This window comes from Salvelinus sp. IW2-2015, linkage group LG22 (assembly GCF_002910315.2).
Source record: "Salvelinus sp. IW2-2015 linkage group LG22, ASM291031v2, whole genome shotgun sequence".
In the NCBI taxonomy this organism is placed as follows: domain Eukaryota; kingdom Metazoa; phylum Chordata; class Actinopteri; order Salmoniformes; family Salmonidae; genus Salvelinus; species Salvelinus sp. IW2-2015.
The window spans coordinates 15,495,038-15,520,502 of record NC_036862.1 but is presented as its reverse complement, the minus strand read 5'-3'; the positions used below and the strand labels follow the sequence as shown (position 1 = coordinate 15,520,502).

Below are 25,465 nucleotides of genomic sequence, written 5' to 3'. Positions count from 1 at the left end.
CGTGGATTGCTTGTTATTCAGATCACATTCWGTGGTTGTAAAGGACTTTATCACACAAACTAAACATTCTTGAAGGTTAGAAAACCACTTGCTTGTTCTAACGCCCACTACGCTATGAAAGTGAGATTTTCCAACCAGAGAGTTCCTGTGAGCTTCTCAAGACAGGAAGAGGAACAGATGAGCCTCTAAGCAGGACACCCCCACAATCAGCGCACTCATGTACGTATMTATTGTATAGTACACCGAGTGTATGTGTGTGTCTGTGTGCACGTTTTTGAGGTGCACATAAAAACTAACACGTCCTTATGTAGCACTGTAGACAGCGTTATGTTCCTCCTTCTGCGTAATACAATGTAGGACTGCACACATAATTGGGCAGACATACACGTACACATGGAGACAATGACTAATATTGTCCAAAGGTTCTGAAAAAGAACTAACTATGAAGCTGAGAAAACCAGGGGTTAGATAGTCAACCTTTAAGCGGAACTTTAGTCACTTCATTTCCACATGTGTTGAAAGACTGAATCATAAGGAATAATTGATACCCAAAAGGTGTTGTGAAGACCACGAGATGAACAAGGAGACAATCAAATGTCAAGTTGGTCAGGACAGGCTGAGATAGCAAGAAAGGGCTCCAACACCCACCAGATCTGTGATTAAGGCCGGGTTTCAACCCAAGGCACGGCATAGGGCAGCACAATAGACAGCCYACAATTCACCTTTTAAAGGTAACTTATGTTTGAGCCAACGTTTCCAGTGTTGACCATGAATGCGATCTCCGCGAACATCGGGGAAATGACCTTTAAAAAGGTGTATTGTCAGCTGTTTAGTGTGCTGCTCTATAAAGCGCCTTGTATTGAATCATGGACTAGGTCAACGAACGGAGGTGGGGAAGGATGCAATTCTTAAATATTGGAACAGGGCCTTTGTTTCATGCCAAAGTTACCATGTGCACTAGAGCCTTCCAATGTGATATTTACAGCTCAGAACACTACTGTGTGTATGATTATCACCCCTGGCTTACTCTCCTCTCAGTCTACTCTTGGCTAACCAGGGCAGCAGACAGACAGTGTGAAGTCACAAATGCAGACACAAATGCAGACACTACATGGAATGTCCAAGTCTTAAGACCCTGAGATATTTCTGAGCTCTCAATTCAATTGMCTTTYTTGGCATGGGAAACACATGTTTACATTGCCAAAGTAAGTGAAATAGATAATAYACAAAAGTGAAATAATCAACCAAAAATGAACAGTAAACATTACACTCACAAGTTTCAAAAGAATAGACACATTTCAAATGTCATATTATGGCTATGTACAGTCTTGTAATGATGTGCAAATAGTTAAAGTACAAAAGGGAAAATAAATAAACATAAATATGGATTGTATTTACAATGGTGTTTGTTCTTCACTAGTTGCCCTTTTCTTGTGGCAACAAGTCACAAATCTTGCTGCTGTGACGGCAAACTGTGGTATTTCACCCAACYGATACGGGAGTTTATCAGAATTTGATTTGTTTTGGAATTATTTCTGGGTCTGTGTAATCTGAGGGAAATATGTGTCTCTAATATGGTCATACATTTGGCAGGAGGTTAGGAAGTGCAGCTCAGTTTACACCTAATTTTGTGGGCAGTGTGCAAATACAGTAGCCTGTTTTCTCTTGAGAGCCAGGTCTGCCTACATTAGCTTTTCTCAATATATCTCTGAGTCTGTACGTAGTCAAAGCTTTCCTTAGTTTTGGGTCAGTCACAGTTGTCAGGTATTCTGCCACTGTGTACTCTCTGTTTACGGCCAAGTAGCATTCCATTTTGCTTAGTCTTTTGGTAAATTCTTTCCAATTTTTTAAGTAATTACATTTTTGTTGATTTGGTTGGGTCTAATTGTGTTGCTGTCCTGGGGATCTATGGGGTTTGATTGTGTTTGTGAACAGAACCGCAGGACCAGCTTGCTTAGGGGACTCTTCTCCAGGTTCATCTCTCTGTAGGTGATGGCTTTGTTATGGAAGGTTTGGGAATTGCTTCCTTTTGTAGAAAGGAAGCAAAAGGAAGCTGTTGTAGAATTTAACGGCTCTTTTCTGGATTTTGATCATTAGCGGGTATGGGCTAATTATTCAGCTCTGCGTGCATTATTGGTGATTTACGTTGTACACTGAAGATGTTTTTGCAGAATTCTGCATGCAAAGTCTTAATTAGGTGTTTGTCCCATTATGTGAATCTTTGGTTGGTGAGCAGACCCCAGACCTCACAACCATAAAGGAAAATGGGTTCTATAACTGATTCAAGTATTTTTAGCCAGATCCTAAATAGGATGTCAAATGTTATGTTCCTTTTGATGGCGTAGAAGGCCCTTCTTGCCTTGTCTCTCAGAACGTTCACAGCTTTGTGGAAGTTACCCGTGGTGCTGATGTTTAGGCCGAGGTAAGTATCCTTTTTTGTGTGCTCTAGGGCAACGGTGTCTAGACAGAATTAATATTTGTGGTCCTGGCAATATGTGCTGAAGATCTAGGTGCTGCTGTAGGCCCTCCTTGGTTGGGGACAGAATAACCAGATCATCAGCCAACAGTAGACATTTGACTTCAGCTTCTATCCAGGTGCTGCAGACTGATTGAGTGACTTCACCAATTCGTTGATATACAGTGCCTTCGGAAAGTATTCAGACCCCTTGACTTTTTCCAAATGTTGTTACGTTACAYTCTTATTCTAAAATAGATAAGAACAAAACATCCTCACCCATCTACACASAATACCCCATAGTGACAAAGCAAAACAGTTTTTTTTCAACAGAAATGTCTTATTCAGACCCTTTGCTATAACACTCGAAATTGAGCTCAGCTGCATGCTGTTTCCATTGATCATCCTTGAGATGTTTCTACAACTTGATTGGAGTCCACCTGTGGTAATTTCAATTGATTGGACATGATTTGGAAAGGCACATACCTGTGTATATAAGGTCCCACAGTTGACAGCGCATGTCAGAGCAAAAACCAAGCCTTGAGGTCGAAATAAATGTCCGTAGAGCTCCGAGACAGGATTGTGTCAAGGCACAGATCTGGGGAAGGGTACCAAAACATTTCTGCAGCATTGAAGGTCCCCAATAACACKGTAGCCTCCATCATTCTTAAATGGAAGAAGTTTAGAACTACCAAGACTCTTCCTYGAGCTGGCCGCCCGGCCAAACTGAGCAATCGGGGGAGAAGGGCCTTGGTTAGGGAGGTGAACAAGAACCCGATGGTCACTCTGACAGAGCTCTAGAGGTACTCTGTGGAGAGGGGACAACCTTCCAGAAGGACAACCATCTCTGCAGCACTSCACCAATCAGGCCTTTATGGTAGAGTGGCCAGAAGGAAGCCACTCCTTAGTAAAAGGGCACATGACAGCCTGCTTGGTGTTTGCCAAAAGGCACCCAAAGACTCTCAGACCATGAGAAACACGATTCTCTGGTCTGATGAAACCAAGATTGAACTCTTTGGCCTGAATGCCAAGCATCACATCAGGAGGAAACTTGGCACCATCCCTACGGTGAAGCACAGTGGTGGCAACATCATGCTGTGGGGATGTTTTTCAGCAGCAGGGACTGGGAGATGTTTTATTTAATTAACCTTGATTTACCTAGGCAAGTCAGTTAAGAACAAATTCTTATTTACAATGACGGCCTACCCCGGCCAAACCCTAACCCAGACGATACTGGGCCAATTGTGCACCGCCCTATGGGACTCCCAAACACAGCCAGCTGTGATATACCCTGGAAACGAACCAGGGTCTGTAGTGCCACCTCTAGCACTGAGATGCAGTGTCTTAGACTGCTGCGCCAATCGGTAGCCCACTCGGGAACTCGGGAGACTAGTCATGATCGAGGCAAAGATGAACAGCACAAAGTACAGAGTTCCTTGATAAAAACCTGCTCCAGAGAGCTCAGGACCTCAGACTGGAGCGAAGGTTCACATTCCAACAGGACAACGACCCTAAGCACAAAACCAAGACAACGCAGGAGTTGCATCAGGACAAGTCTCTGAATGTCCTTGAGTGGCCCAGCCAGAGCCCYGACTTGAACCTGATCGGACATCTCTGGAGAGACCTGAAAATAGCTGTGCAGCAACACTCCCCATCCAACCTGACAGAACTTGAGAGGATCAGCAGAGAAGAATGGGAGAAGCTCCCCAAATACAGGTTTACCAAGCTTGTAGAGTCATACCAAAGAAGACTCGAGGCTGTAATCGCTGCCACAGGTGCTTCAACAAAGTACTGATTAAAGGGTCTGAATACTTTTGATATTTCCGTTTGTTTTATTTTTTAATAAATTAGCAAACATTTCTAAAAGCCAGTTTTTGCTTTGTCATTATGGGGCGGCAGGGTAGCCTAGTGGTTAGAGCGCTGGGCTAGTAACCGAAAGGTTGCAAGTTCGAATCCCTGAGCTGACAAGGTACAAATATGTCGTTCTGCCTCTGAACAAGGCATGAATAAGAATTTGTTCTTAACTGACAGTTAAATAAAGGTAAAATAAATAAAAGATTGATGAGGATTTAAAAAAAAATCTATTTTAGAATAAGGCTGTGATTTAACAAAATGAGGAAAAAGTAARGGGATCTGAATACTTTCCGAATGCACTGTATATGTTGAAGAGGGTGGGGCCGAAGCTGCATCCCTGTCTCAAAAGCTTTTTTTGCTCTCTCTCTCTCTGTCACTTATCTCTTTTCAAAAGGGTGACACGCTGATCATTACTGCACTATAAAACTGAAAACTGCATTGCTGGAAATGGTAAACTAATGAGAATGGAGGTTGAGTTAATATTTATTATAGCCTGTCAGTATCAGACAGACGAGGGAACTCTCATAAACATTTGTGGAAAAGTGCTTTACATTATAACCAGGCTATCTCTGTGAGGGATGATCGGAGCAATGAGAAGGCTCCTGAATTCATCTCTGACATCCCAAAAGAAAGCTGTCTATGTGCTAGAAAATGTAACAAATTTTSTATATTCAATGGCCCCTCCTCACAGTTGTGCCCATCACTCACCCACCCTGCCAGTCACACACAAACACACACACACCACCCATCACCCATTCACAAGAAATGTCCCATACCATTTCAACACCAGCTGACCTTCACCCACACAGACAKACTCTCACCCCTCCCACCTCAGCTCTGTGGGGAAATCCCATGGCTCTGGTCCCTGCATACGGACAGTTCCTGTTTATAAACCTGCCAGAGACCTTGAGGCCCTGTCACACTGAAGCTAAGCCACTGACCACTAGAGCATGACCAGAGTGAAACACCATGGGCTGCACCCCCCCTCTCTCTCTGATTATGCTCCTCTTTCAAAATCTCAAACTGTAAAGCATGCAAAGATGACTGACAGCACCATAAAAATATAAAGAAAATAGTAATATCGGTAATGATAATGGCAATATCTGAACTTGTTCATGATCTTATCTGGGACAGGTCAATGTGGGGGTGTAACTGCTTTGTTCTATTCACAGAAGGTTATATTTCTTCTGGGAGACTTTGTTTCCTCCTGCATTGTGWTGTGATGGGGGGAGAATTCCGTCCTCCTCACGTTAATAGAACTGATCCTCTTTTTCCTGTTTTCCTGTACATTGTTACAGCCTCTATGTGTTTGCCTGCCTCTACTCTCACAGTCCAACAGAAACACYAGGAAGTAGTATAATAACTTGAGAGGCATTTGTTGATCTACTCCCAGGAGCAGTGAAGATGTGTTTTGAGTTGAAAGTTAGGGGGTGGTGAATTTAATTGAACTAAATATTGAACTGCACAATTTAAACGGCATCTTATTGCACTGTGGCAGGCAGGCAGGCAGGCAGGCAGGCAGGCAGGCAGGCAGGCAGGCAGGCAGGCAGGCAGGCAGGACGTACACACACACATATTCTTATTAATAACATAACATGTGTCAATGTAGAATATTTGTAAGCCCACTCTCACATGCAGATTCTCGCTGGATTCAGAGCCCCATGAGCAACAACATTAAAGCTTTTACTGACGACTAATTCTCTGCTGTGTTTTCCTCTCATTATGCATTTCATTGATGTCTAGAGGAAGACTTGAGGGGTAAATGAAGGACTTACTGTTCAGACAAAACTCCCCTCACTGTGCTCTACCACACTGACTGCAATTATCTACCACGCTACAATTATGCTCAAATTATTTGTGAGGGAGGTCTTTACTTATCCACAGATCGAAGATCTCTGGAGAGACCTGAAAATAGCTGTGCAGAGACGCTCCCCATCCAACCTGACAGAGATTGAGAGAATTTGCAGAGAGAATGGGAAAAATTCCCCAAATACAGGCATGCCAAGCTTGTACCGTCATACCCAAGAAGACTCGAGGCTGAATACTTAAATGTGATAGTTCTGTTMTMMTTTTTTAAACATTTCTAAAAACCAGTTTTTGCTTTGTCATTATGGGGTATTGTGTGTAGATTGATGAGGAGAAAAAAACWATTTAATACATTTTAGAATACTTTCCGAATGCACTGTACAGCATGCGTTATACATTTAAATGCTAGCCTCTTTGATAAAAATCCGATGAAGAGACTGCTGGTMAAGGAAGGAACCATCCAGTTCAGAAATGAACCATCCAGTTCAGAAAGACAGTGTGCACAGCCACAGCCCGTAAAAGATGCTCCACAGCTGTAAGTTCCTTGTGCTTGCCAAACCAAGCCTCAAACACACTTGCCTTGTCATTACGGCTCTAGTACAGAGTCAAGAAAGCTCCTCTGGTTCAGTGCCTAGTCTACATTCACAGAACTCAGGGGAATCTCTGTCACTAATCGTAATGACATTATTTAGGCTATAAAACACATTGCTGTTTCTCCAGTGAGTTGTTTCTGACTCTGGGTTGGTACACACCTTTGTTTTTCACATTGCTAGTAGGGCGGTAGGTGAAAACTGGATACAGTATGCTACACATATGTATAAATGTTCACAGTATACATACAGTAGCTATGTACTGTGTACATAACAATGATAAAGTAGGCTGCATCATATATGGGCATCTGCTTATCATTGCACAGGCACACAGTATGAGGGCAAATGCATTTTGACATAATCATTTTGTCATTCACGCACGCCCGTCATCATAWCAAATTGTAATTAAAAGCGCATCAATTGTGATTTCACCTCTGATCATTTGGACCCAATGTCCAGCAAACTGACAGGGAGTTGCAGCTCCCTATGTCCAAACATAGGGACTCCAGTCAGCGGTTTGGATGCCGCAGTATGCTGGAAGCATGAGGCTGGAAGGACACTAGCTCTTGGATTGGCTGTCATAGTTCTGGCAAAGATAGCACAGACACATATGGCGCAGCCACAACTATACAAACAAACACAGACACATACACAGAATACACACACACACAGAGTACACACAAAAAGGATGGCAAGCTAAAAAGCAGTTACCAATGGACCACATTGCATCCACACAAGATGGTGTATTTCCAAGTAGGATCAGCTCAGCTACTGCTAGTGCATGTGTGAGGTGAAGGTACAGAAAGGCTGGATTGTAAATGTGCTTTGTCTCCAATGTGTCTGTTGCAAAGCTCCTAGTGGTCTGTTGCTGATGGCATCACTGAACAGATGCAACGCTGTCAGTCTCACTCTGAACGAACCCTGTACGACTTAATGCAAACAACAGCTGCCTCGCAGGCCAGGGGGACAGAAAGGGGCAGAGACGGTACTAGTAGCAGAGGGGACCGAAGGAGCACAGCTGTCAGTCCCAAAATATGCCAAGGCGGGCACCTGCGGGTATGTCAGCAACTGTGGCCAGGCCTCGTCAGACTGGCGAGACAATAGGCAGCATTGAGGAGAGCAGACTGGCACACTTCTCTCTTTGTGCTGGTCACCCATGGGATTTTAAAGAAGAGTCTTCTRAACTGACCATACTGTGTGATATTGGAGACGACAATGACAACATGATATGGTATCTGAGTGTCTGGACAGACCAAAGATACACTATGGAGGTTGAGTTGCTAATAATTGACGTTCTATGTTTGTTTGAATCTTGGCTGTGAGGTTCATGATATAATATGAATCAATTTATTATCTCATGAAACCGCACAAATCCTTTGAAACGTTTGCCACTTTGCCACTCTCTGGCCAATGAGGTCATTTCAGGAAAATATCTCTATCCAAAGGTCCTGTATAGCCTCTTTAACTGGTCCTGTTGCGTGATGTTGGAGAACAATGATTACATGATGTGGTGTCCTGAGTTTCCAGACAGAACTTTAKAGGCATTATGGACATGAGGGTTATATTAAGTGATGTACCTCTCTTAGGAAGGAAACACATGACATTTACACACCCTCGGTTGATCCTCCCACTACAGAGTGATGCAGCGTTAATGCAACGTTAGTGCAAAGTTGGCATATAAATGTAACGTTTGCTCTTAGAATTGTAATATGTATGATAGAATAACTAATGGCTCCTGTGGCAAAAAAAGTGAACCCCACTGATATGTTAAACAATATGTTAAGCAATCCAAGGAATCTCATTTACATAACTATTTCAAAGACAGAGAAAATGACCTGAACAAAAACACCCCAAAAAAGAATCATGCATAATAAAAGCGCTATTCTACATCCAATGTTGCTGCTTAAGAAGTGGGAGGCAGCTAGAGCAATTCCCTTGAAAATATAGGTTCCACTGTGTCAGCCCCTATGTCGTCCACTCATGCTCCAACACTTCAGACTTTCCAGCCACAGTTAACAGATATGTCCCACTCATCATCACAGCGGAAGGCAAGACAGAAACAGCACATAGGTACCAGCATATTTCCACAATTTTCCACAAACCTCTCCGGCAAATACACAGAACATTACAGAGGTGTGGAGGTAACAAATGATAAACTAAACTGCTCAGAAACCGGGGGGTATGCTCTAAGACAGCATTCGTAGCATACTSTGTTACTTGAACTGCGACTATGCTMCAATGTTCAGAGATTTCAAAAACAGTGTTTGCCTGCACTAAACCAAATCGTATGAGCCAGAAATATCCCTAGAAGCTGCAGTGCATTGCAATTTTGGATTATGCGGTGAGCATAGTTAATTGGTGAAAGCTGCATTTACTACTACACACAAAATGTGTGGTGAACATCCCTGGAAAAGAGTCATGTGCAGAATAATGAGATATTATATACCTACTCTTTTCCAGCTTTTACTTAGAGTAAATATAATCATAAAAACATATACAGTACACAGTTATACAAAATATAGATAGAGTAAATATATTGTTATAAAGAAACTGTACAGGCTATGTCTTCCTAAATATATTTTTGGTCATCATCAGCTTAAACCAAGTAGTAGAAGACTTGGAAGAGAATCTGAAAGCCTGCATCAGACCAAGCCATGSAACTCAGTATAAATGAAGTCCCCAGAGAGTATTGGGAACTCAGAGCCTGATTATCAGATAGCAGCTCAAGAACAGAGGAATTCAGATGGGAAGAACACTGTCCAATGCCAGACTAGCTGTCGCCATTGGCGTCGGCTAATGAGGATGCTAATGAATCAAATCAAAACCGTACCAATGTGTTCCAATTAATGAACACTGTTTTAGTCAGTCGTAGCAGATACTGAGGGAGAAACGACAAACCTCAAGGACAGCATTTCACAAAAGCATCTCTGAGGCTGTAACGATACTCTAAATCTTCCTCCTCCTCAGACAAGGACAGGAGAGAGGGATCTGAAGACCAATGTGCAGCGAGGTACGATGACATAACTGATATTTATTAAACAAGACGAAGACGAAACGAAATACACTTGATAAACTACAAAATAACAAACACGACGTAGACAGACCTGAACATGGACTTACATATAACGTGAAGAACGCACGAACAGGTACACGACTACAAACAAACGCTACAGTCCCGTGTGGCACGAACATACATACAGACACAGGAGACAACCACCCACAACGAACACTGTGAAACAACCTACCTAAATATGACTCTCAATTAGAGGAACGCCAAACACCTGCCTCTAATTGAGAGCCATACCAGGCAACCCTTAAACCAACATAGAAACAGACAACATAGAATGCCCACCCAAACTCACGTCCTGACCAACTAACACATACAACAAACTAACAGAAATAGGTCAGGAACGTGACAGAGGCGTATTGTTTTGAACCCTTGGTGTAAATGCAAACCAAAAGAGTCATTTGTTTGTAGACTGTGAGAATGATGTCAGTCAGTGGCAGAAAATAGGGTATCTGGTCATTGTTGGAGTCTAAGCAAGTGCCATAAACATTTTCTTTGCTAAATTCCTTAACCATTTTAATTGATTGTCTTGTCTTGAGACAATTATGCACTAAACATACAACACAAMAATAGAGCGTGTCATACCCTCTATTCAGGGTTTCATACCCTCTATTCAGGGTTTCATACCCTCTATTCTTGTGTTGTATGTTTAGTGCATTATTTACTATCAACCAAATAAAAAGGAACTGACGCCAAACAGACAGTGAAGTGAAATGAGAGAGGGCTTTTCCCCCTAAGGGCAGAGTTGTACATTAGACACCAGTATACTACACCAGTATACTGAGTGCATGGCACAACCAACCGAGAAGCCTCAAGTGCAGGGTCAAATCATTGGCCCTTGGGGTGCCCTAAAAAAAATTACATTCATTAGGGGTTCAAGCAGCGAAGCTGGGTGAAACCCTATTATATTTGTAGGTGTTCATTATTCCGGTTCTCCTTGGATTTATAACGGTGCCGGAAGGGATGGCTGCCGTTTTACGGGCTCCTAACCGACTGTGCTATTTTCTGTGATTTGACCCATTGTTTSTAACTTATTTTGTACATAATGTTGCTGCTACTTAGGACCGAAAACAGCTTRTGGARATCAGAACAGAGATTACTCACCTCGAACTGGACGAAGATTTTTTCTTTAATGAGTCCGACGCGAAGGATATACTGCTTCTCCGAGACCAGGCCCAAATCCCTGTCATTCGCGTGAAGAAAATATGGAAATATAGGGGGCAGAGATCGGCATGCCTTGTGAGAATCTGTCAGCGAGTGGGTAACCCGCCTCTAGCATCCGTTCTAATGGCCAACGTGCAATCACTGGAAAATAAACTGGATGATCTCTGTTCGAGACTATCCTACGGGACATTAAAAACTAATGTCTGCCCCACGAGTGGCAGTTTTTTTTMTTTTTTTTWAATCTTTATTTAACTAGGCAAGTCAGTTAAGAACAAGTCGGTTGACTGCCTTYTTTAGGGGCAGAACCACAGATTTTTACCTTGTCAGCTCGGGGATTCAATCTTGCAACCTTTCGGTTACTAGTCCAATGCTCTAACCACTWGGCTACCTGGCGCACCGTRGTCGAAGGCACTGCATCGCAGTGCTAGCTGTGCCACTAGAGATCCTGGTTCGAGTCCAGGCTCTGTCGCAGCCGGCCACGACCGGGAGACCCATGGGGTGTTGCGCAATTGGCCCAGTGTCGTCCYGGTTAGGGGAGGGTTTGGCTGGCAGGGATGTTCTTGCCCCATCACGCTCTAGCAACTCCTGTGGCGGGACGGGCGCAATGCGCGCTGACACGGTCGCCAGGTGTACGGTGTTTCCTCCGACACATTGGTGCGGCTGTGTTCCGGGTTAAGCGGGCATTYTGTCAAGAAGCAGTGCGGCTTGGCTGGGTTGTGTTTTGGAGGACGCACGGCTCTCGACCTTTGCCTCTTGAGTCCGTACAGGAGTTGCAGCAATGAGACAAAACTGTAACTACCAATTGGATACCACGGAATTGGGGAGAAAAAGAGGTAATAGTTTTAAGAAATACAAAAATAAATACAAAAAACTTTAATGTCTTATGTTTCACCGAGTCAGGGCTGAAAGATGACACGGATAATATACATTTGGCTGGGTTTTCCGTGCAGCGGCAGGACAGAACAGGGGTGGGGGTGTGTGTCTATTTGTCAATAACAGCTGGTGCGCGATGTGTAATATTAGTCTCGCGTTATTGCTCACATGAGGTTGAGTACCTCATGATAAACTGTAGACCACATCTACCAAGAGAGTTTATCTATATTTTTTGTCGTCGTCTATTGACCACCACAAACCGATGCTGGCACTAAGACCGCACTCAACGAGCTGTATGGGGCCATAAGCAAATAAGAAAATGCTCATCCAGAAGCGGCGCTCCTAGTGGCCGGGGACTTTAATGCAGGCAAACRTAAATCCGTTTTACCTCATTTCTACCAGCATGTCACATGTGCAACCAGAGGGAAAAAAACTCTAGACCACCTTTACCGCACACATAGAGACGCATACAAAGCTCTCCCTCYTCCTCCATTTGGCAAATCTGACCATAATTCTATCCTCCTGATTGCTGCTTACAAGCAAAAACTAACGCAGGAAYTACCAGTGACTCGCTCAAAAGTGATCAGATGACGTGGATGCTACGCTGAAGGATTGTTTTGCTAGCACAGACTGGAATATGTTAAGTGATTCATCCAATGGCATTGAGGAGTATACCACCTCAGTCACGAGCTTCATCAATAAGTGCATCAACAACGTCATCCCCACAGTGACCGCACATACATATCCCAACCAGAAGCCATGGATTACAGGCAGCATTCGTACCGAGCTAAAGGCTAGAGCTGCCGCTTTCAAGGAGCAGGACACTAATCCGGACGCTTATAAGAAATCCCGCTATGCCCTCAGACGGACCATCAAACAGGCAAAGTGTCAATACAGGACTAAAATTGAATCATACTACACCGGCTCTGACGCTTGTCGGATGTGACAGGGCTTGCAAACTATTACGGACTACAAAGGGAAACCCAGACACGAGCCTACCAGACGAGCGAAATGCCTTTAATGCTCACTTTCAGGCAAGCAATACTGAAGAATGAATGAGAGCACCAGCTGTTCCGAATAACTGTGTGATCACGCTATCCNAGCGAAATGCCTTTAATGCTCACTTTCAGGCAAGCAATACTGAAGAATGAATGAGAGCACCAGCTGTTCCGAATAACTGTGTGATCACGCTATCCGTAGCCGATGTGAGCCAGACCTTTAAACGGATTACCAGGACTTGTACTCAGAGCAATTGTCTTACCTTTATTTAACTAAGCAAGTCAGTTAAGAACAAAATCTTATTTACAATGATGGCCTACCCCGGCCAAACCCGGACGACGCTGGGTCAATTGTGTGCCGCCCTATGGGACTCCCAATCACGGCCAGATGTGATACAGCCTGGATTCGAACCAGAGACTGTAATGACGCCTCTTGCAATGAGATGCAGTGCCTTAGACCGCTGTGCCACTCAGGAGCCCATGCACGGACCAACTGGCAAGTGTCTTCACTGACAGTCTGTAATACCTACATGTTTCAAGCAGACCACCATAGTCCCTGTGCCCAGGAAAGCGAAGGTAACCTGCCTAAATGATTACCGCCCCGTAGCACTCACGTCAGTAGCCATGAAGTGATTTGAAAAGCTGGTCATGGCTCACATCAACACCATCATCCTGGAAACCCTAGACCCACTCCAATTTGCATACCGCCCTAACAGATCCACAGATGACGCAATCTCTTTTGCACTACACACTGCCCTTTCACACATGCACAAAAGGAACACCTATGTGAGAATGCTGTTAGAAATTATTTAAACACACTTTGCCGTAGGCTATTATTTACTAATTAACAAAAAATCATAAAATATATTCACCCCACCTGGTATTGTAATCAAAACTTACCAGAAAGCATGTAGTCCTTGGCTCAGACAGTGTAGTAGTGTGGGCTCAATAGCATCTCATTAGCTGCAAGATCTTGAGAATCAGCTGTACATGTGATGGAAGAATGCACTGTGCATGCAGAGGGTTGCAATTCCATTGAATTGGGGATAGTTTAACCAAAATATGCCACAAGACCTAGAATTGCCTTATGTGTATCCCACAAAAAAAGTTCACTGTTATAAGCTAACTTTTTTGATGGATTTAAGCAAAATTCCCCATATTCCAGGGCTTTACTTCCCATGGAAAATGTCAGCAAATTTACCAGAAAGTTTCCGACCCTTTGCAACCCTAGTCGGTACATAGGTCCCTCTCCTCACAAGGAACAAATGAGCCTCAACAACCCATAAGGTCCGCAATGATGGATTTTCTGCCATTTGTAATTCTTTGTTAAAACACTACTCCTCTGGCAGCGAAAGACCGATTTGCGTGAAACATGATATATAGTATGTATGGACCAAGGTCTCTCAACCCAATATTTTCCAGGCTAGCATCTCAAACAACATGGCCGCTACTGACCAATAAATATTAATGTGGGCGTGGTCTGGCACATTAATGCATATAAATCACACACAGATATTTGTATTGTAACAAAACTTGATAAACTTGATGTTCCAATCACTGTCTATACTCAACGTATGCAATCACATTCAGGTCAACCACACAGTGGTGCTATAACGGGCACATGTTTATATCTCTTGATCTGTTTGATGATTGATTAAATGTTGCACACATGCTCAGGGATATGAGTCCAGCTAAGCTGTACTGTATGYTTCAGTTTGGCCACATGGTGGCGCCATTTGGCGGGAAAAACATTAATGCAAGCTCATTGGCTCATAGCAGACATATTGTTTGAGGTAGAGTCCTGGAAAATAGTGTGTTTAAAGATATCGGTACATAGATGCTATTTACCAAATTTGGTGCCAATCGGTCTAGCAGTTGTGGAGAAGAAGACGTTTAAAGTAGTCAACATCATTAAAATTGGTCCAAAAACCAACAGAAGCATATTGCATGATCTTTCGATGTTGAGMTCTGATATTTGGCAAGCGTGGTAAGGAGTACAGTTCATCCTAGGGAAATGTGTCAATTTTTTCKTGGTGGTGGCGCTATGGGGCCAAAGTGTGAGCCCTGGCATGGCTGTTTGCAGCTATATTTATCTTTATTTTGGGAGTGCACAGCACGCACCGCCGGGTACGACTGGAATCAAATCCCTGCTGAAGGGTTGTATGTTTGGCACAATGACAATGTGTAGAAAYCAAGTCTGAAAAGCAGCACCTCGTGACTGAGTTTCAACATCCCAGATGTTATTTGGTACATTGTTGCCTTTTGCTCTTTCACTCCTCAGTGATATCTCTCACACACTGTAGCTACTGTGGTTCATCCCCCCATAGAATATCTAGTAAATGTCAGTTGATGCTGACCCAGCTTTGTTCCCCTTCTGCATTGTCATTCTCCTAAGCATCTAAGTGAATATCCTACTGCTTGACTATTTCAGTCCATTCACAGCGTCCAGTGAATCCAACATGCTCTCAGGCAACCCCTTCTCCCCCTCCCTGGACCAAAACACTAGTCAGTGACAGAGGTGGCAGATATGATGAATCTCCTAGTGCATGTCCCTTTAAGTCAGTCAGAAAATGTAGTGGGTCAATACTTGAGTGAGGGAGATAGAGAGAGAAAGAGGTTATTAATAACTTGCTCTGTCATGGCCAAGCAGTCACGGGCTGTCTAATGTAAAAGAGCTTGTGGCTTCTCTCACAGCTTCTAGGCATTCTCTCTCCCTCTTTCTTTCTCTCTCTGCTGACAAAGGGATCCTCGAGGCATTCCTACTGCTGTGTGTGTGTGCGCATGCGTAATGTCTGTGACCATTCAGCATGCAAGTCACAACAGACTCCCTATGACATCTGACCTCAATGTCTAGGAGGTAATACAGATTTGAGACTGGGACTTAAAAGTGTGAGATGTAAAACAATACTATTGTGAATAACTATGATAATAACCACTGGGATGCATTTTTAATATTTTACTGAACAATGATGTGGGTTGTGATCCTGATCACATAGAAATTATGCAATTGATATAAGTTTGAAAAGTTAACAATGTATTTACTCTCTATAATGGTGACATGAGGACAACTGTAAATGCTTCCTTACATGGTGGGTCTGTCTGAGTCTGTGAGTCTCTCCAAGTGAGGACCCAGCTGACATAACAGTTGTATACTGTGCTGCAGTAATTTGGTCACATCAAGAACAGTCAATCCATTCAGCTCAAAACATAAGATTGAGCGTGATCCATATGACACACAAACACTCTCTCTCAAGGTCACGTAATTTCAGTTTCTTCCAGACTTAAAAAATGTTTTCTGTTGGCTATCATATCTGTGTAGGTGAAGTGTATATCTCATCTCATCAATACCATCAGCATTTATAAGAATTCCAGCTTACATACAGTCTCCACCAACTACCATTAATGTCTATTGTGCACCAAACTCCAACCCAGACCAAGAGCAACATTCATGATTACAGTAGCCTATGACATGACCTATTGAGACAGCCCGGTTTCATAGAGTAGACGTTACATAGTAAACAAAAATCAGGGGGCACTCAAATTAGTATGATATGTTATGTTTTCTATTGTTACATAAGACAACCTGGACTCAGGGATAGACGCAATACAGTAAAAACAAATCCGAGACACTGAAATTAGTATAATATGTTACGTTTTGTATAGTATGTATTAACTTGTGGATCCATTTAGTATGATATGTTACAAATTCCAATTTGTACAAAATATTACGAATTTGCAATACGTATTGTACGTTACGAATTCCAATTTGTTCTGGCTAAAGTTAGCTAGGTGGCTAATGTTAGCTAAGCAAGGGGCTAGGCATTAAGGTTAGGGTTAGGAGTTAAGTTAACGGGTTAAGGTTAGGGGAAGGGTTAGTTAACATGCTAAGTAGTTGCAAAGTAGCTAAAAAGTAGTTGCAAAGTAGCTAAAAAGTAGTTGCATAGTAGCTAAAAAGTAGTTGCATAGTAGCTAAAAAGTAGTTGCATAGTAGCTAAAAAGTAGTTGCAAAGTAGCTAAAAAGTAGTAAGTAGTTGCAAAGTTGTTTATTAGCTAAAATTGTCTGCGATGAGATTCGAACACGCAACATTCGGGTTACCTGTTTTAATGGTGTTGGTAGTTTGTCTTGATTTTCTATTGATGATTTTAGTTTTTTAATCAACCGTTAGTGGTCACATGAAATTACTTATGGGCTGCTTGTAAAACCCATACAGCCAGAGATCTGACGTCATGTATAGCATGTTACTGTACGGCCACTAACCTCCAATTTAGGTGTTTATTAGTGCCCAAATCTTCCAATTTCAACAAGTATACGTGTAAGACTGTAAAGGGCTACCATATCATACTAATTTGAGTGGCCCGAATTGCCCAGATTGTTACATCTACTCTTTGAGGCCAGGCTATTACTTAAGGTAAAAACAAAAGGTGGATGGTCGTATAACGTGAACACAGCCTGAATCTCATCACGGACAACTTCAGCATTTTGCAACTACTTACTACTTTTTAGRTACTTAGCATGTTAGCTAACCCTTCCCCTAACCCCAATCTTAACCCTTTAACTTAACTCCTAACCTTAACCCMAACCCCTAGCCTAGCTAACAGTAGCCACTTAGCTAACATTAGCATTACCCACCTAGCTAACATTATCCACAACAAATTGGAATTCATAACATATCATATAGTGCCTTCAAAAAGTATTCATACCCCTTGACTTATTCCACATTTTGTTGTGTTGCAGCCTGAATTCAAATTGGATTAAATATATTTTTCCTCACCCATCTACACACAATACCCCATAATGACAAAGTGAAAACATGTTATTAGAAATGTTTGCAAATGTATTGAAAATTAAATATAGAAATATCTCATTTACATAATTATTCCACACCCCTRAGTCAACACGTTAGAATCACCTTTTGGCAGTGATTATAGCTGTGTCTTTCTGGGTAAGTCTCTAAGAGCTTTACACACCTGGATTGTACAATAATAGCACATTATTCTTTTTCAAATTCTTCAAGCTCTGTCAAGTTGGTTGTTGATCATTGCTAGCCAGCCATTTTCAAGTCTTGCCATAGATTCTCAAGCTGATTTAAGTCAAAACTGTAACTAGGCCACTCAGGAACATTCAATGTCATCTTGGTAAGCAACTCCAGTATATATTTGGCCTTGTATTTTAGGTTATTGTCCTGCTGAAATGTGAATTTTCCTCCCATTGTCTGTTGAAAAGCAGAATGAACCAGGTTTTCCTWTAGGATTTTACCTGTGCTTAGCTCTATTCCATWTCTTTTTATCCTAAAAAACTCCCTAGTCATTGCCAATGACAAGCATACCCATAACATGATGCATCCACCACCATGCTTGGAAATATGAAGAGTGGTACTCGGTGATGTGTTGGATTTTCCCCAAACATAACACTTTGTAWTCAGAAAAAAAGTTAATTTCTTTGCCAAATTTTTTATCAGTTTTACATGAGTGCGTTATTACAAACAGGATGCATGTTTTGGAATATTTTTATTCTGTAAAAGCTTCCTTCTTTTCACTCATGTAGGTTAGTACTGTGGAGTAACTATAATGTTGTTGATCCATCCTCAGTTCACAGCCATTAAACTATGTAACTGTTTTAAAGTCACCACCATGAAATCCCTGAGTGGTTTCCTTCCTCTCCGGATGCCTGTATCTTTGTAGTAACTGGGTATATTGAAACACAATCAAAAGTGTAATTATTATCTTCACCATGCTCAAAGGGATTTTCAATGTCTATTTATTTTTTACTACCAATAGGTACCCTTCTTTGCYAGGCATTGGAAAACCACCCTGATCTTTGTGGTTGAACCTGTGTTTGAAGTTCACTGCTCGACTGAGAGACCTTACATATAATTGTATGTGTGGGGTACAGAGATGAGGTAGTCATTCAAAACTCCTRAAGACTATTATTGCACACCGAGTGAGTCCATGCAATTTATTATGTGACTTGGTAAGTGATACATTTTTACTCCTAAACTTATTTAGACTTGCCATAACAAAGGGATTGAATACTTATTGACTCGACATTTCAGCTTTTCATTTTTTATTAATTTGTAKAAAAWMTCTAAAAGCATATTTCCACTGACATTATGGAGCAATGTGTGTAGGCCAGTGATAGAAAATCTAAATGTAATCAATTTTAAATCAGTAACACATCATTCGAATTGTAATTCGCAACACATCATATGAATTGTAATTCGTAACACATCATACGAAATGGATCCAAAAATAATATATACCCTACCAACGTAACATATCATACTAACTTGAGTGTCCCGGATTTTAGTTTTGTATAATACGTCTACCCCTACCCCTGAGTGCAMGTTGCGTGAAAGTTTCTGGTCATGAGGAAAAGTAGGCGCCTGCCAGCCAATTGCGCATGGTGAGAAAGAGAATGGGGATCAATACATTGCCTTCAAAGGTGAAATACGACAGTGCGTCAGAAAACATTATTTTGTAACAATACAAATTGTCATTTTAACACAAGCTAAAACTATACCCAAAGAGCTAGTGTTCACTCTACGAGTGACTCGGATAAAGTACACAGTAGCCTACTTACGCCCTGGCTTTGGGGAAACCCATCGATAAGAGGACGTCCAAATTCGATCCATATTTCACAGTGCCCGATACTTTCGGCCGAAGGCTTCGCGGGATGATTTTGCTGAAGAGATCCTCTTTTGCAGCCATGATTCAGGATTCCATTGGTTTCAGACTAGATCCAGTCTACGATACTGTAGCGAGTGGTGGAGAAAGATATCTAATAGTCTACAACCGATKATTTTTGTGAGCAAGTGCGGTCGCGGGTGCTCCCTCCCCGCCCCCAGAAACTGAAATTATGTATGCTGCTGCGTTTTGAATTTATAAAGGAAAGATACGTGCAGAGCGCACGGGATTTATTATTAATTTTCGCCTCTACTCTGRATGGGACCCATAGCAGTATCCTAAATTATAGTAGCCGAATAATAATAGGCATACTAGCATAATAATAGACTATTCAGTATAGCTTGAGCCAAAAATAAAAGAGAATTGTAGATAGGGAGCAATATGTAATACAGAGTAACGTTASACCCAGTCTAATATGGTACAATAAATAAARAAGTGAAATTAGGCTACTAATAAACTGCATTTGCCTAATAAATTAATAATCCATATTTATTCAATGTTCATAAAAAGACAATGTGTTACATTTATAAAATTACTCACAAACCATTACATGGCACATTCATTTCTCAACAGTCTCATCATATACCATTCATACAGGATATCATGGGCTYCAAATCTGCCCACATGAATAGAAAAATATAATGTTTTGTTATCTTAGCTCCAGATTTTACATTTGATTGATTATAATGATGTCCATTATAGATCATTTAAAATCATTCTTGGCTGTTGGTTGCAATGGTACCAGATGGGTTATATGATACAATCACACAGAACGCTTTCCTCATCTCCACCTAGTGTCAAAGCAAAGACATGCACAACATTACTACTGTATGGGTAACACTGGATTTGGATAATAGAGCCTACAGATGGACCCGTTTATAGATGCTCAAGTACTATCTACAAACTTTAGCTCTAACCGTAGGAAGCTGTGGTGTTATATAACAGAGTTGCAGTTGATAGTTTGAGCATCAATGAGCATCAACCATTTATGCGGGACTATCAAAATAAAGTGACCAAAGTATGACAAATAATTAAGCTCTTTTACATTGATTTCACTGCGTACACAGTATACAGTTTTGTTTAAGATGTGAAAGTATAAGTCTTATCAGTCTTCAATGATCCAGATACAAGCCCACTACAGCACCACCACTGCTGGGCAGTTTCGCAGCTGAGCCAAACTGCATTGACAAGCAATGTAAGCAAACACAACGAATGATAAACAAAAAGTACAAAGAAACATAATAGGAAAAGATCATCTTGAAAATTGTAACTCTATACTGTACTTGTCTTGCCAGTTGCACCATCTTGAGATTACCTGGTCCCAAACAGTRTTCTGTGTACACAGACCTATAGGACAGAGATTGTTCCAGTATTAGTGGTTTTGTGTGAACAAAAAGTTGCCCATACATCTTACTATGTAAATCATACTGTTCGTTGATGACAATAAACTCTTTAGGACCATGAGTTTTTCCTGATCAGGTCATGTGGTCAGGAAAATCTTTCTGGCTCTATGACATTTGGCGATCATGTTTTATCTTTCCAAGGTCACAGATATAAAAGCCTAATTCATGGGAGCAAAGAGATTAACTTCCTCAAATCAATGACAGWCTCAAAGGATGTCACGCTTGTCTTTACCATCACAGCCCTAAGTTCTCTTCCATCAACTGGGCCAGCCTGCTCCAGTCCATTCCCTGCAGTGCAACCCTGTGGAYGACAAGAGAAKCCAACCGTTACATTACCAGGTAATGCTCACTTACAGATGCACTCTCAAACATTTGTATAACTTCAGCCAGTAGTTTTGAGTGGTGCTTACYAGCCAAAAGTGGTCCCTGTTTTTTTGTGTACTCTGTCATCAAATTGTGTACTACATCATCCATTTCATATGATATGTTACATCCTGCAAATGCATATATACTTTTTAAACATTACGAATCTGTTGTGCTTAAGATCCTAGATTGGATCTTTAAGCCATATCACAGAGACAGGCAATAACTCTGTGGGGGAGGATGTAGACAGAGGTTAGAGGGGTAGACCAGTACCGGATGGCTGCTGGTTCAAATCCAATAACTACCATCCACTGATGTTGTGCCTTTGCWATCGCACCAGGGGCACTATTGCCACTGAACCTGTGCGCCTCCAAACATCTCACACAAACCTGGCTTGATCTGCGAGCTCAGCAAAAGACTTCATGGCCTCAACCACTTCTGCTTCTCCTGAAAAAAAGAGGAGGYCAGAGGGCCTAAATACGAATAGAGAACAAAGGTATTCCTTTTCATTATCATCTGATTCGTCTAGCCTACCGTTTAACATCGATGAAGTGATAATTCCATCAGTACAGGAAGAAAAACCGAAATTCCCAATGGAATTGAACTCGACCTTGMTGAACATTCCTGCCTGCCAACTGAGTTTACCGTGTGTGTGTGTGTCTTACAGTTGAGCCAGCGCTGTCAGATAAGCTAACCAGAACGGTGGCAGGTTGCTCATGTCCATAGGAGTGTAATCCCCTGTGTACAGTCAACACACAAACATGAACATTTAAAATGTTCATTGTAAAACTCAGTTACATAATGTATACATAAATGTTCAGCTCTAGATATATGTAAGAGGATGCACAAAGATACCCACAGGTGCCTTTAAAAACACGCATGCACAATCTCCCATAAGCCTAAAGAAATAAATGACCTTTCAAAAATCATGAATCAATCATTAGACCACACAGGGGGGGCTGAGTGTCTGCGGGGTGTTCTCTCCACCCTTGTATTTGACTTATGAATTAAGGTCATCTGGTTGTCTAGGTATAAATTGAAAGTAAAAAACAAAACCTGCAGACACGGCCCTCCATGGAATGAGTTTGACTCCCCTGCAGGGGTTCACAGTTGTCAAGCGTAGACTGGTAACTTTTTTTWATTTATTTGGCGCATGGAAACTAGAGGCCATGAATAACTTGATCAAAAAGAATGGCATCGATTGGCACTATTAWAAGCAGTCTAACTTAAACCCTCATATCCYTCGCCCGGTTTGACATAAAGACTTGAAACTTTGTATGTAGGTGTCTTTCCTCATGTTGAACAAATTTGCCTCAATGTTCATCTCTTCGCTTAGTTTGAGAAAAGATAAAGGATTGYTTAAGAGATGGCTGAGTTATTGATAAATAAAATTTAAAAAAATTACGGGTCCATTTAAATCCTTAGGGTCATCAAAGKCATTAACATGATGTACCATGTTAAGTTTGCATTGATATCTTAAAAAATATGAAACTATTAGCACTTTCTTGACTTTGTAACGCGAATGCATAAKATCATAATAAAAAATCTTCTCATAGACAAAGTCAGATTCACTCAAAATTTGCTCTTTGGACTTACAATAGTCCATAAAGAGTTTGAGAAATATATGGCAACAGTATATGCATATTAGCACATACGCTAATATGCTACAATACGCAAGAAATACTTCAAAAATCTTCTTCTAGTGAACCATAGGACCAAATGWCACCAAATGTGGAATTTAGGSCCATGGTACATGTCTTAACTAGTTTSAGAAAAGCTAAGGYATTGGTCAAAAGATGGCTAAGTTATTGACAAATCAAAAATCTGATTTTATGCGTCAACATGTCCTATCAACGTCAAACTTGTCGTCGCTACCATGGATGTCCTTAAGATGAACCACACTTTATTTTAAGAATGTGAACGAGTCAGAATAATAGTAGAGAATTATTTATTTAGTTTTTATTTCTTTCATCACATTCCCAGTGGGTCAGAAGTTTACATACACTCAATTAGTATTTGGTAGCATTGCCTTTAAATTGTTTAACTTGGGTCAAACGTTTCAGCTAGCCTTTCACAAAGCTCCCACAATAGTTGGTGAATTTTGGCCCATTCCTCCTGACAGAGCTGGTGTAACTGAGTCAGGTTTGCAGGCCTCCTTGCTCGCACACTTTTTTCAGTTCTGCCCACAAATTTTCTTAGATTGAGAGGCTTTGTGATGGCCACTTCAATACCTTGACTTTGTTGCTTAAGCCATTTTTCCACAACTTTGAAGTATGCTTGGGGTCATTGTCCATTGGGAAACCCATTTGCGACCAAGCTTTACTTCCTGACTGATGTCTTGAGGTGTTGCTTCAATATATCAACATAATTTCTTCCTCATGAAGCCATCTTTGTGAAGTGCACCAGTTCTCCTGCAGCAAAGCAGCCCCCAACATGATCTGCACCCCATGCTTCACGGTTGGGATGGTGTTTTTCGGCTTGCAAGCCTCCCCCTTTTCCTACAAACATAACGATGGTATCATGGCCAAACAGTTCTATTTTGTGTCATCAAACCAGAGGACATTTCTCAAAAAGTAGATCTGTTCCCATGTGCAGTTACAAACCGTAGTCTGGCTGGTTATGGCAGTTTTTGGCTTCTTCCTTGCTGAGCGGCCTTTCAGGTTATGTCGATATAGGACTCGTTTTACTGTGGATATAGATATTTTGTACCTGTTTCCTCCAGCATCTCACAAGGTCCTTTGCTGTTGTTCTGGGATTGATTTGCACTTCGCCACCACAGTACGTTCACTAGGAGACAGAATGCGTCTCCTCCTGATCGGTATGACGGCGCGTGGTCCCATGGTGTTTACTTGTGTACTATTGTTGTACAGATGAACGTGGTACCTTCAGGCATTTGGAAATTGCTCCAAAGGATGACCCAGACTTGTGGAGCTACAATTTTTTTTCTGAAGTCTTGGCTGATTTATTTAGATTTCAATGATGTCAAGCAAAGAGGGCACTGAGTTTGAAGGTAGCCTTGAAATACATCCACAATACACCTCAATTGACTTAAATTACGTCAATTAGCCTATTAGAACTTCAAAATCCATGCCACATTTCTGGATTATTTAAAGGCACAGTCAAACTAGTGTATGTAAACTTCTCACCCACTGAAATTGTGATACAGGGAATTATAAGTGAAATAATCTGTCGGAAACAAGTGGAAAAATGACTTGTGTCATTTACAAAGTAGATGTCCCAACCACTCTGCAAACCTATATGAGTTTGTTAACAAGAAATGGGAGTGTTGAAAAACTAGTTTTAATGACTCCAACCTAAGTGTATGTAAACTTCTGACTTCAACTGTATATGACAAGCCCTGTTCCAGAGTGGAAGCTAAATGTGGCCTGTGTACCAAGTGTGTATCAAACTCTGAATCAGAGGTGTAGCGATCAGATCTCTGTAACTGAATATATTAGGTGCATAACCCAATCCCACATACAAAAGCCACAGTTGTGTGAGTTCAGCTACATTCAGCTCAGAATTGTTCCAACCTCAATAGAAAAAACAGSCAGCTGCTTTTGACTTGTGGCCTGCTCTCTGTTCTKGAGATCCTCTGTGAGCGAGTTTTAWTGACTCCAACCTAAYTGTATGTAAACTTCTGACTTTAAAAACATGCATGCACAAACTCCCAATAACTATTGATCAAGTGGACTTTGTTTCATGCAAAATAATGTTKATTTTAATTATGCATATGAACAATTTGAAATATCGTGATTAGTAGATCAGTATAATCACATAATGTTGCCCTATTTATTATGTGGTATGAATGTATTGAAAACTGGATCTTTTATTTTGGAAAATAAGAAACTGGAAGTTCTGCTGCTTGCGCACACAATCAGCATATACAATGAGTGTTCAAAACATTAACAACACCTTACTAATACTGAGTTGTACCTCCCCCTTTTGCCCTCAGAACAGCCTCAATTCGCCAGGGCATGGACTCTACAAGGTGTCGAAAGCAATCCACTGGGATGCTGGCCCATGTTGACTCCAATGCTTCCCACAGTTGTGTCAAGTTGGCCGGATGTCCTTTGGGTGATGGATCATTCTTGATACACACGGGAAACTGTTGAGTATGAAAAAGCCAGCAGAGTTGCAGTTCTTGACACAAACTGGTGCGCCTGGCACCTACTACCATACCCCATTCAAAGGCACTTAAATATTTT

General features: G+C 41.5%; 1 protein-coding gene across 1 annotated transcript in view; it reads right to left on the bottom strand.

Annotated features, from left to right (window-relative positions):
• Positions 1–19,639, bottom strand: part of LOC111982544 (ubiquitin-associated and SH3 domain-containing protein B-like) — a 41,575-nt gene extending 21,936 nt beyond the window's left edge. The window contains exon 1 of the mRNA XM_024014120.1: positions 19,388–19,639. Within this exon, the coding sequence (XP_023869888.1) occupies positions 19,388–19,515 (128 nt within the window). The 5' untranslated portion in view covers positions 19,516–19,639. The remainder of the gene's footprint in view (positions 1–19,387) is intronic.
• Between the last annotated feature and the right edge of the window lie 5,826 nt (positions 19,640–25,465).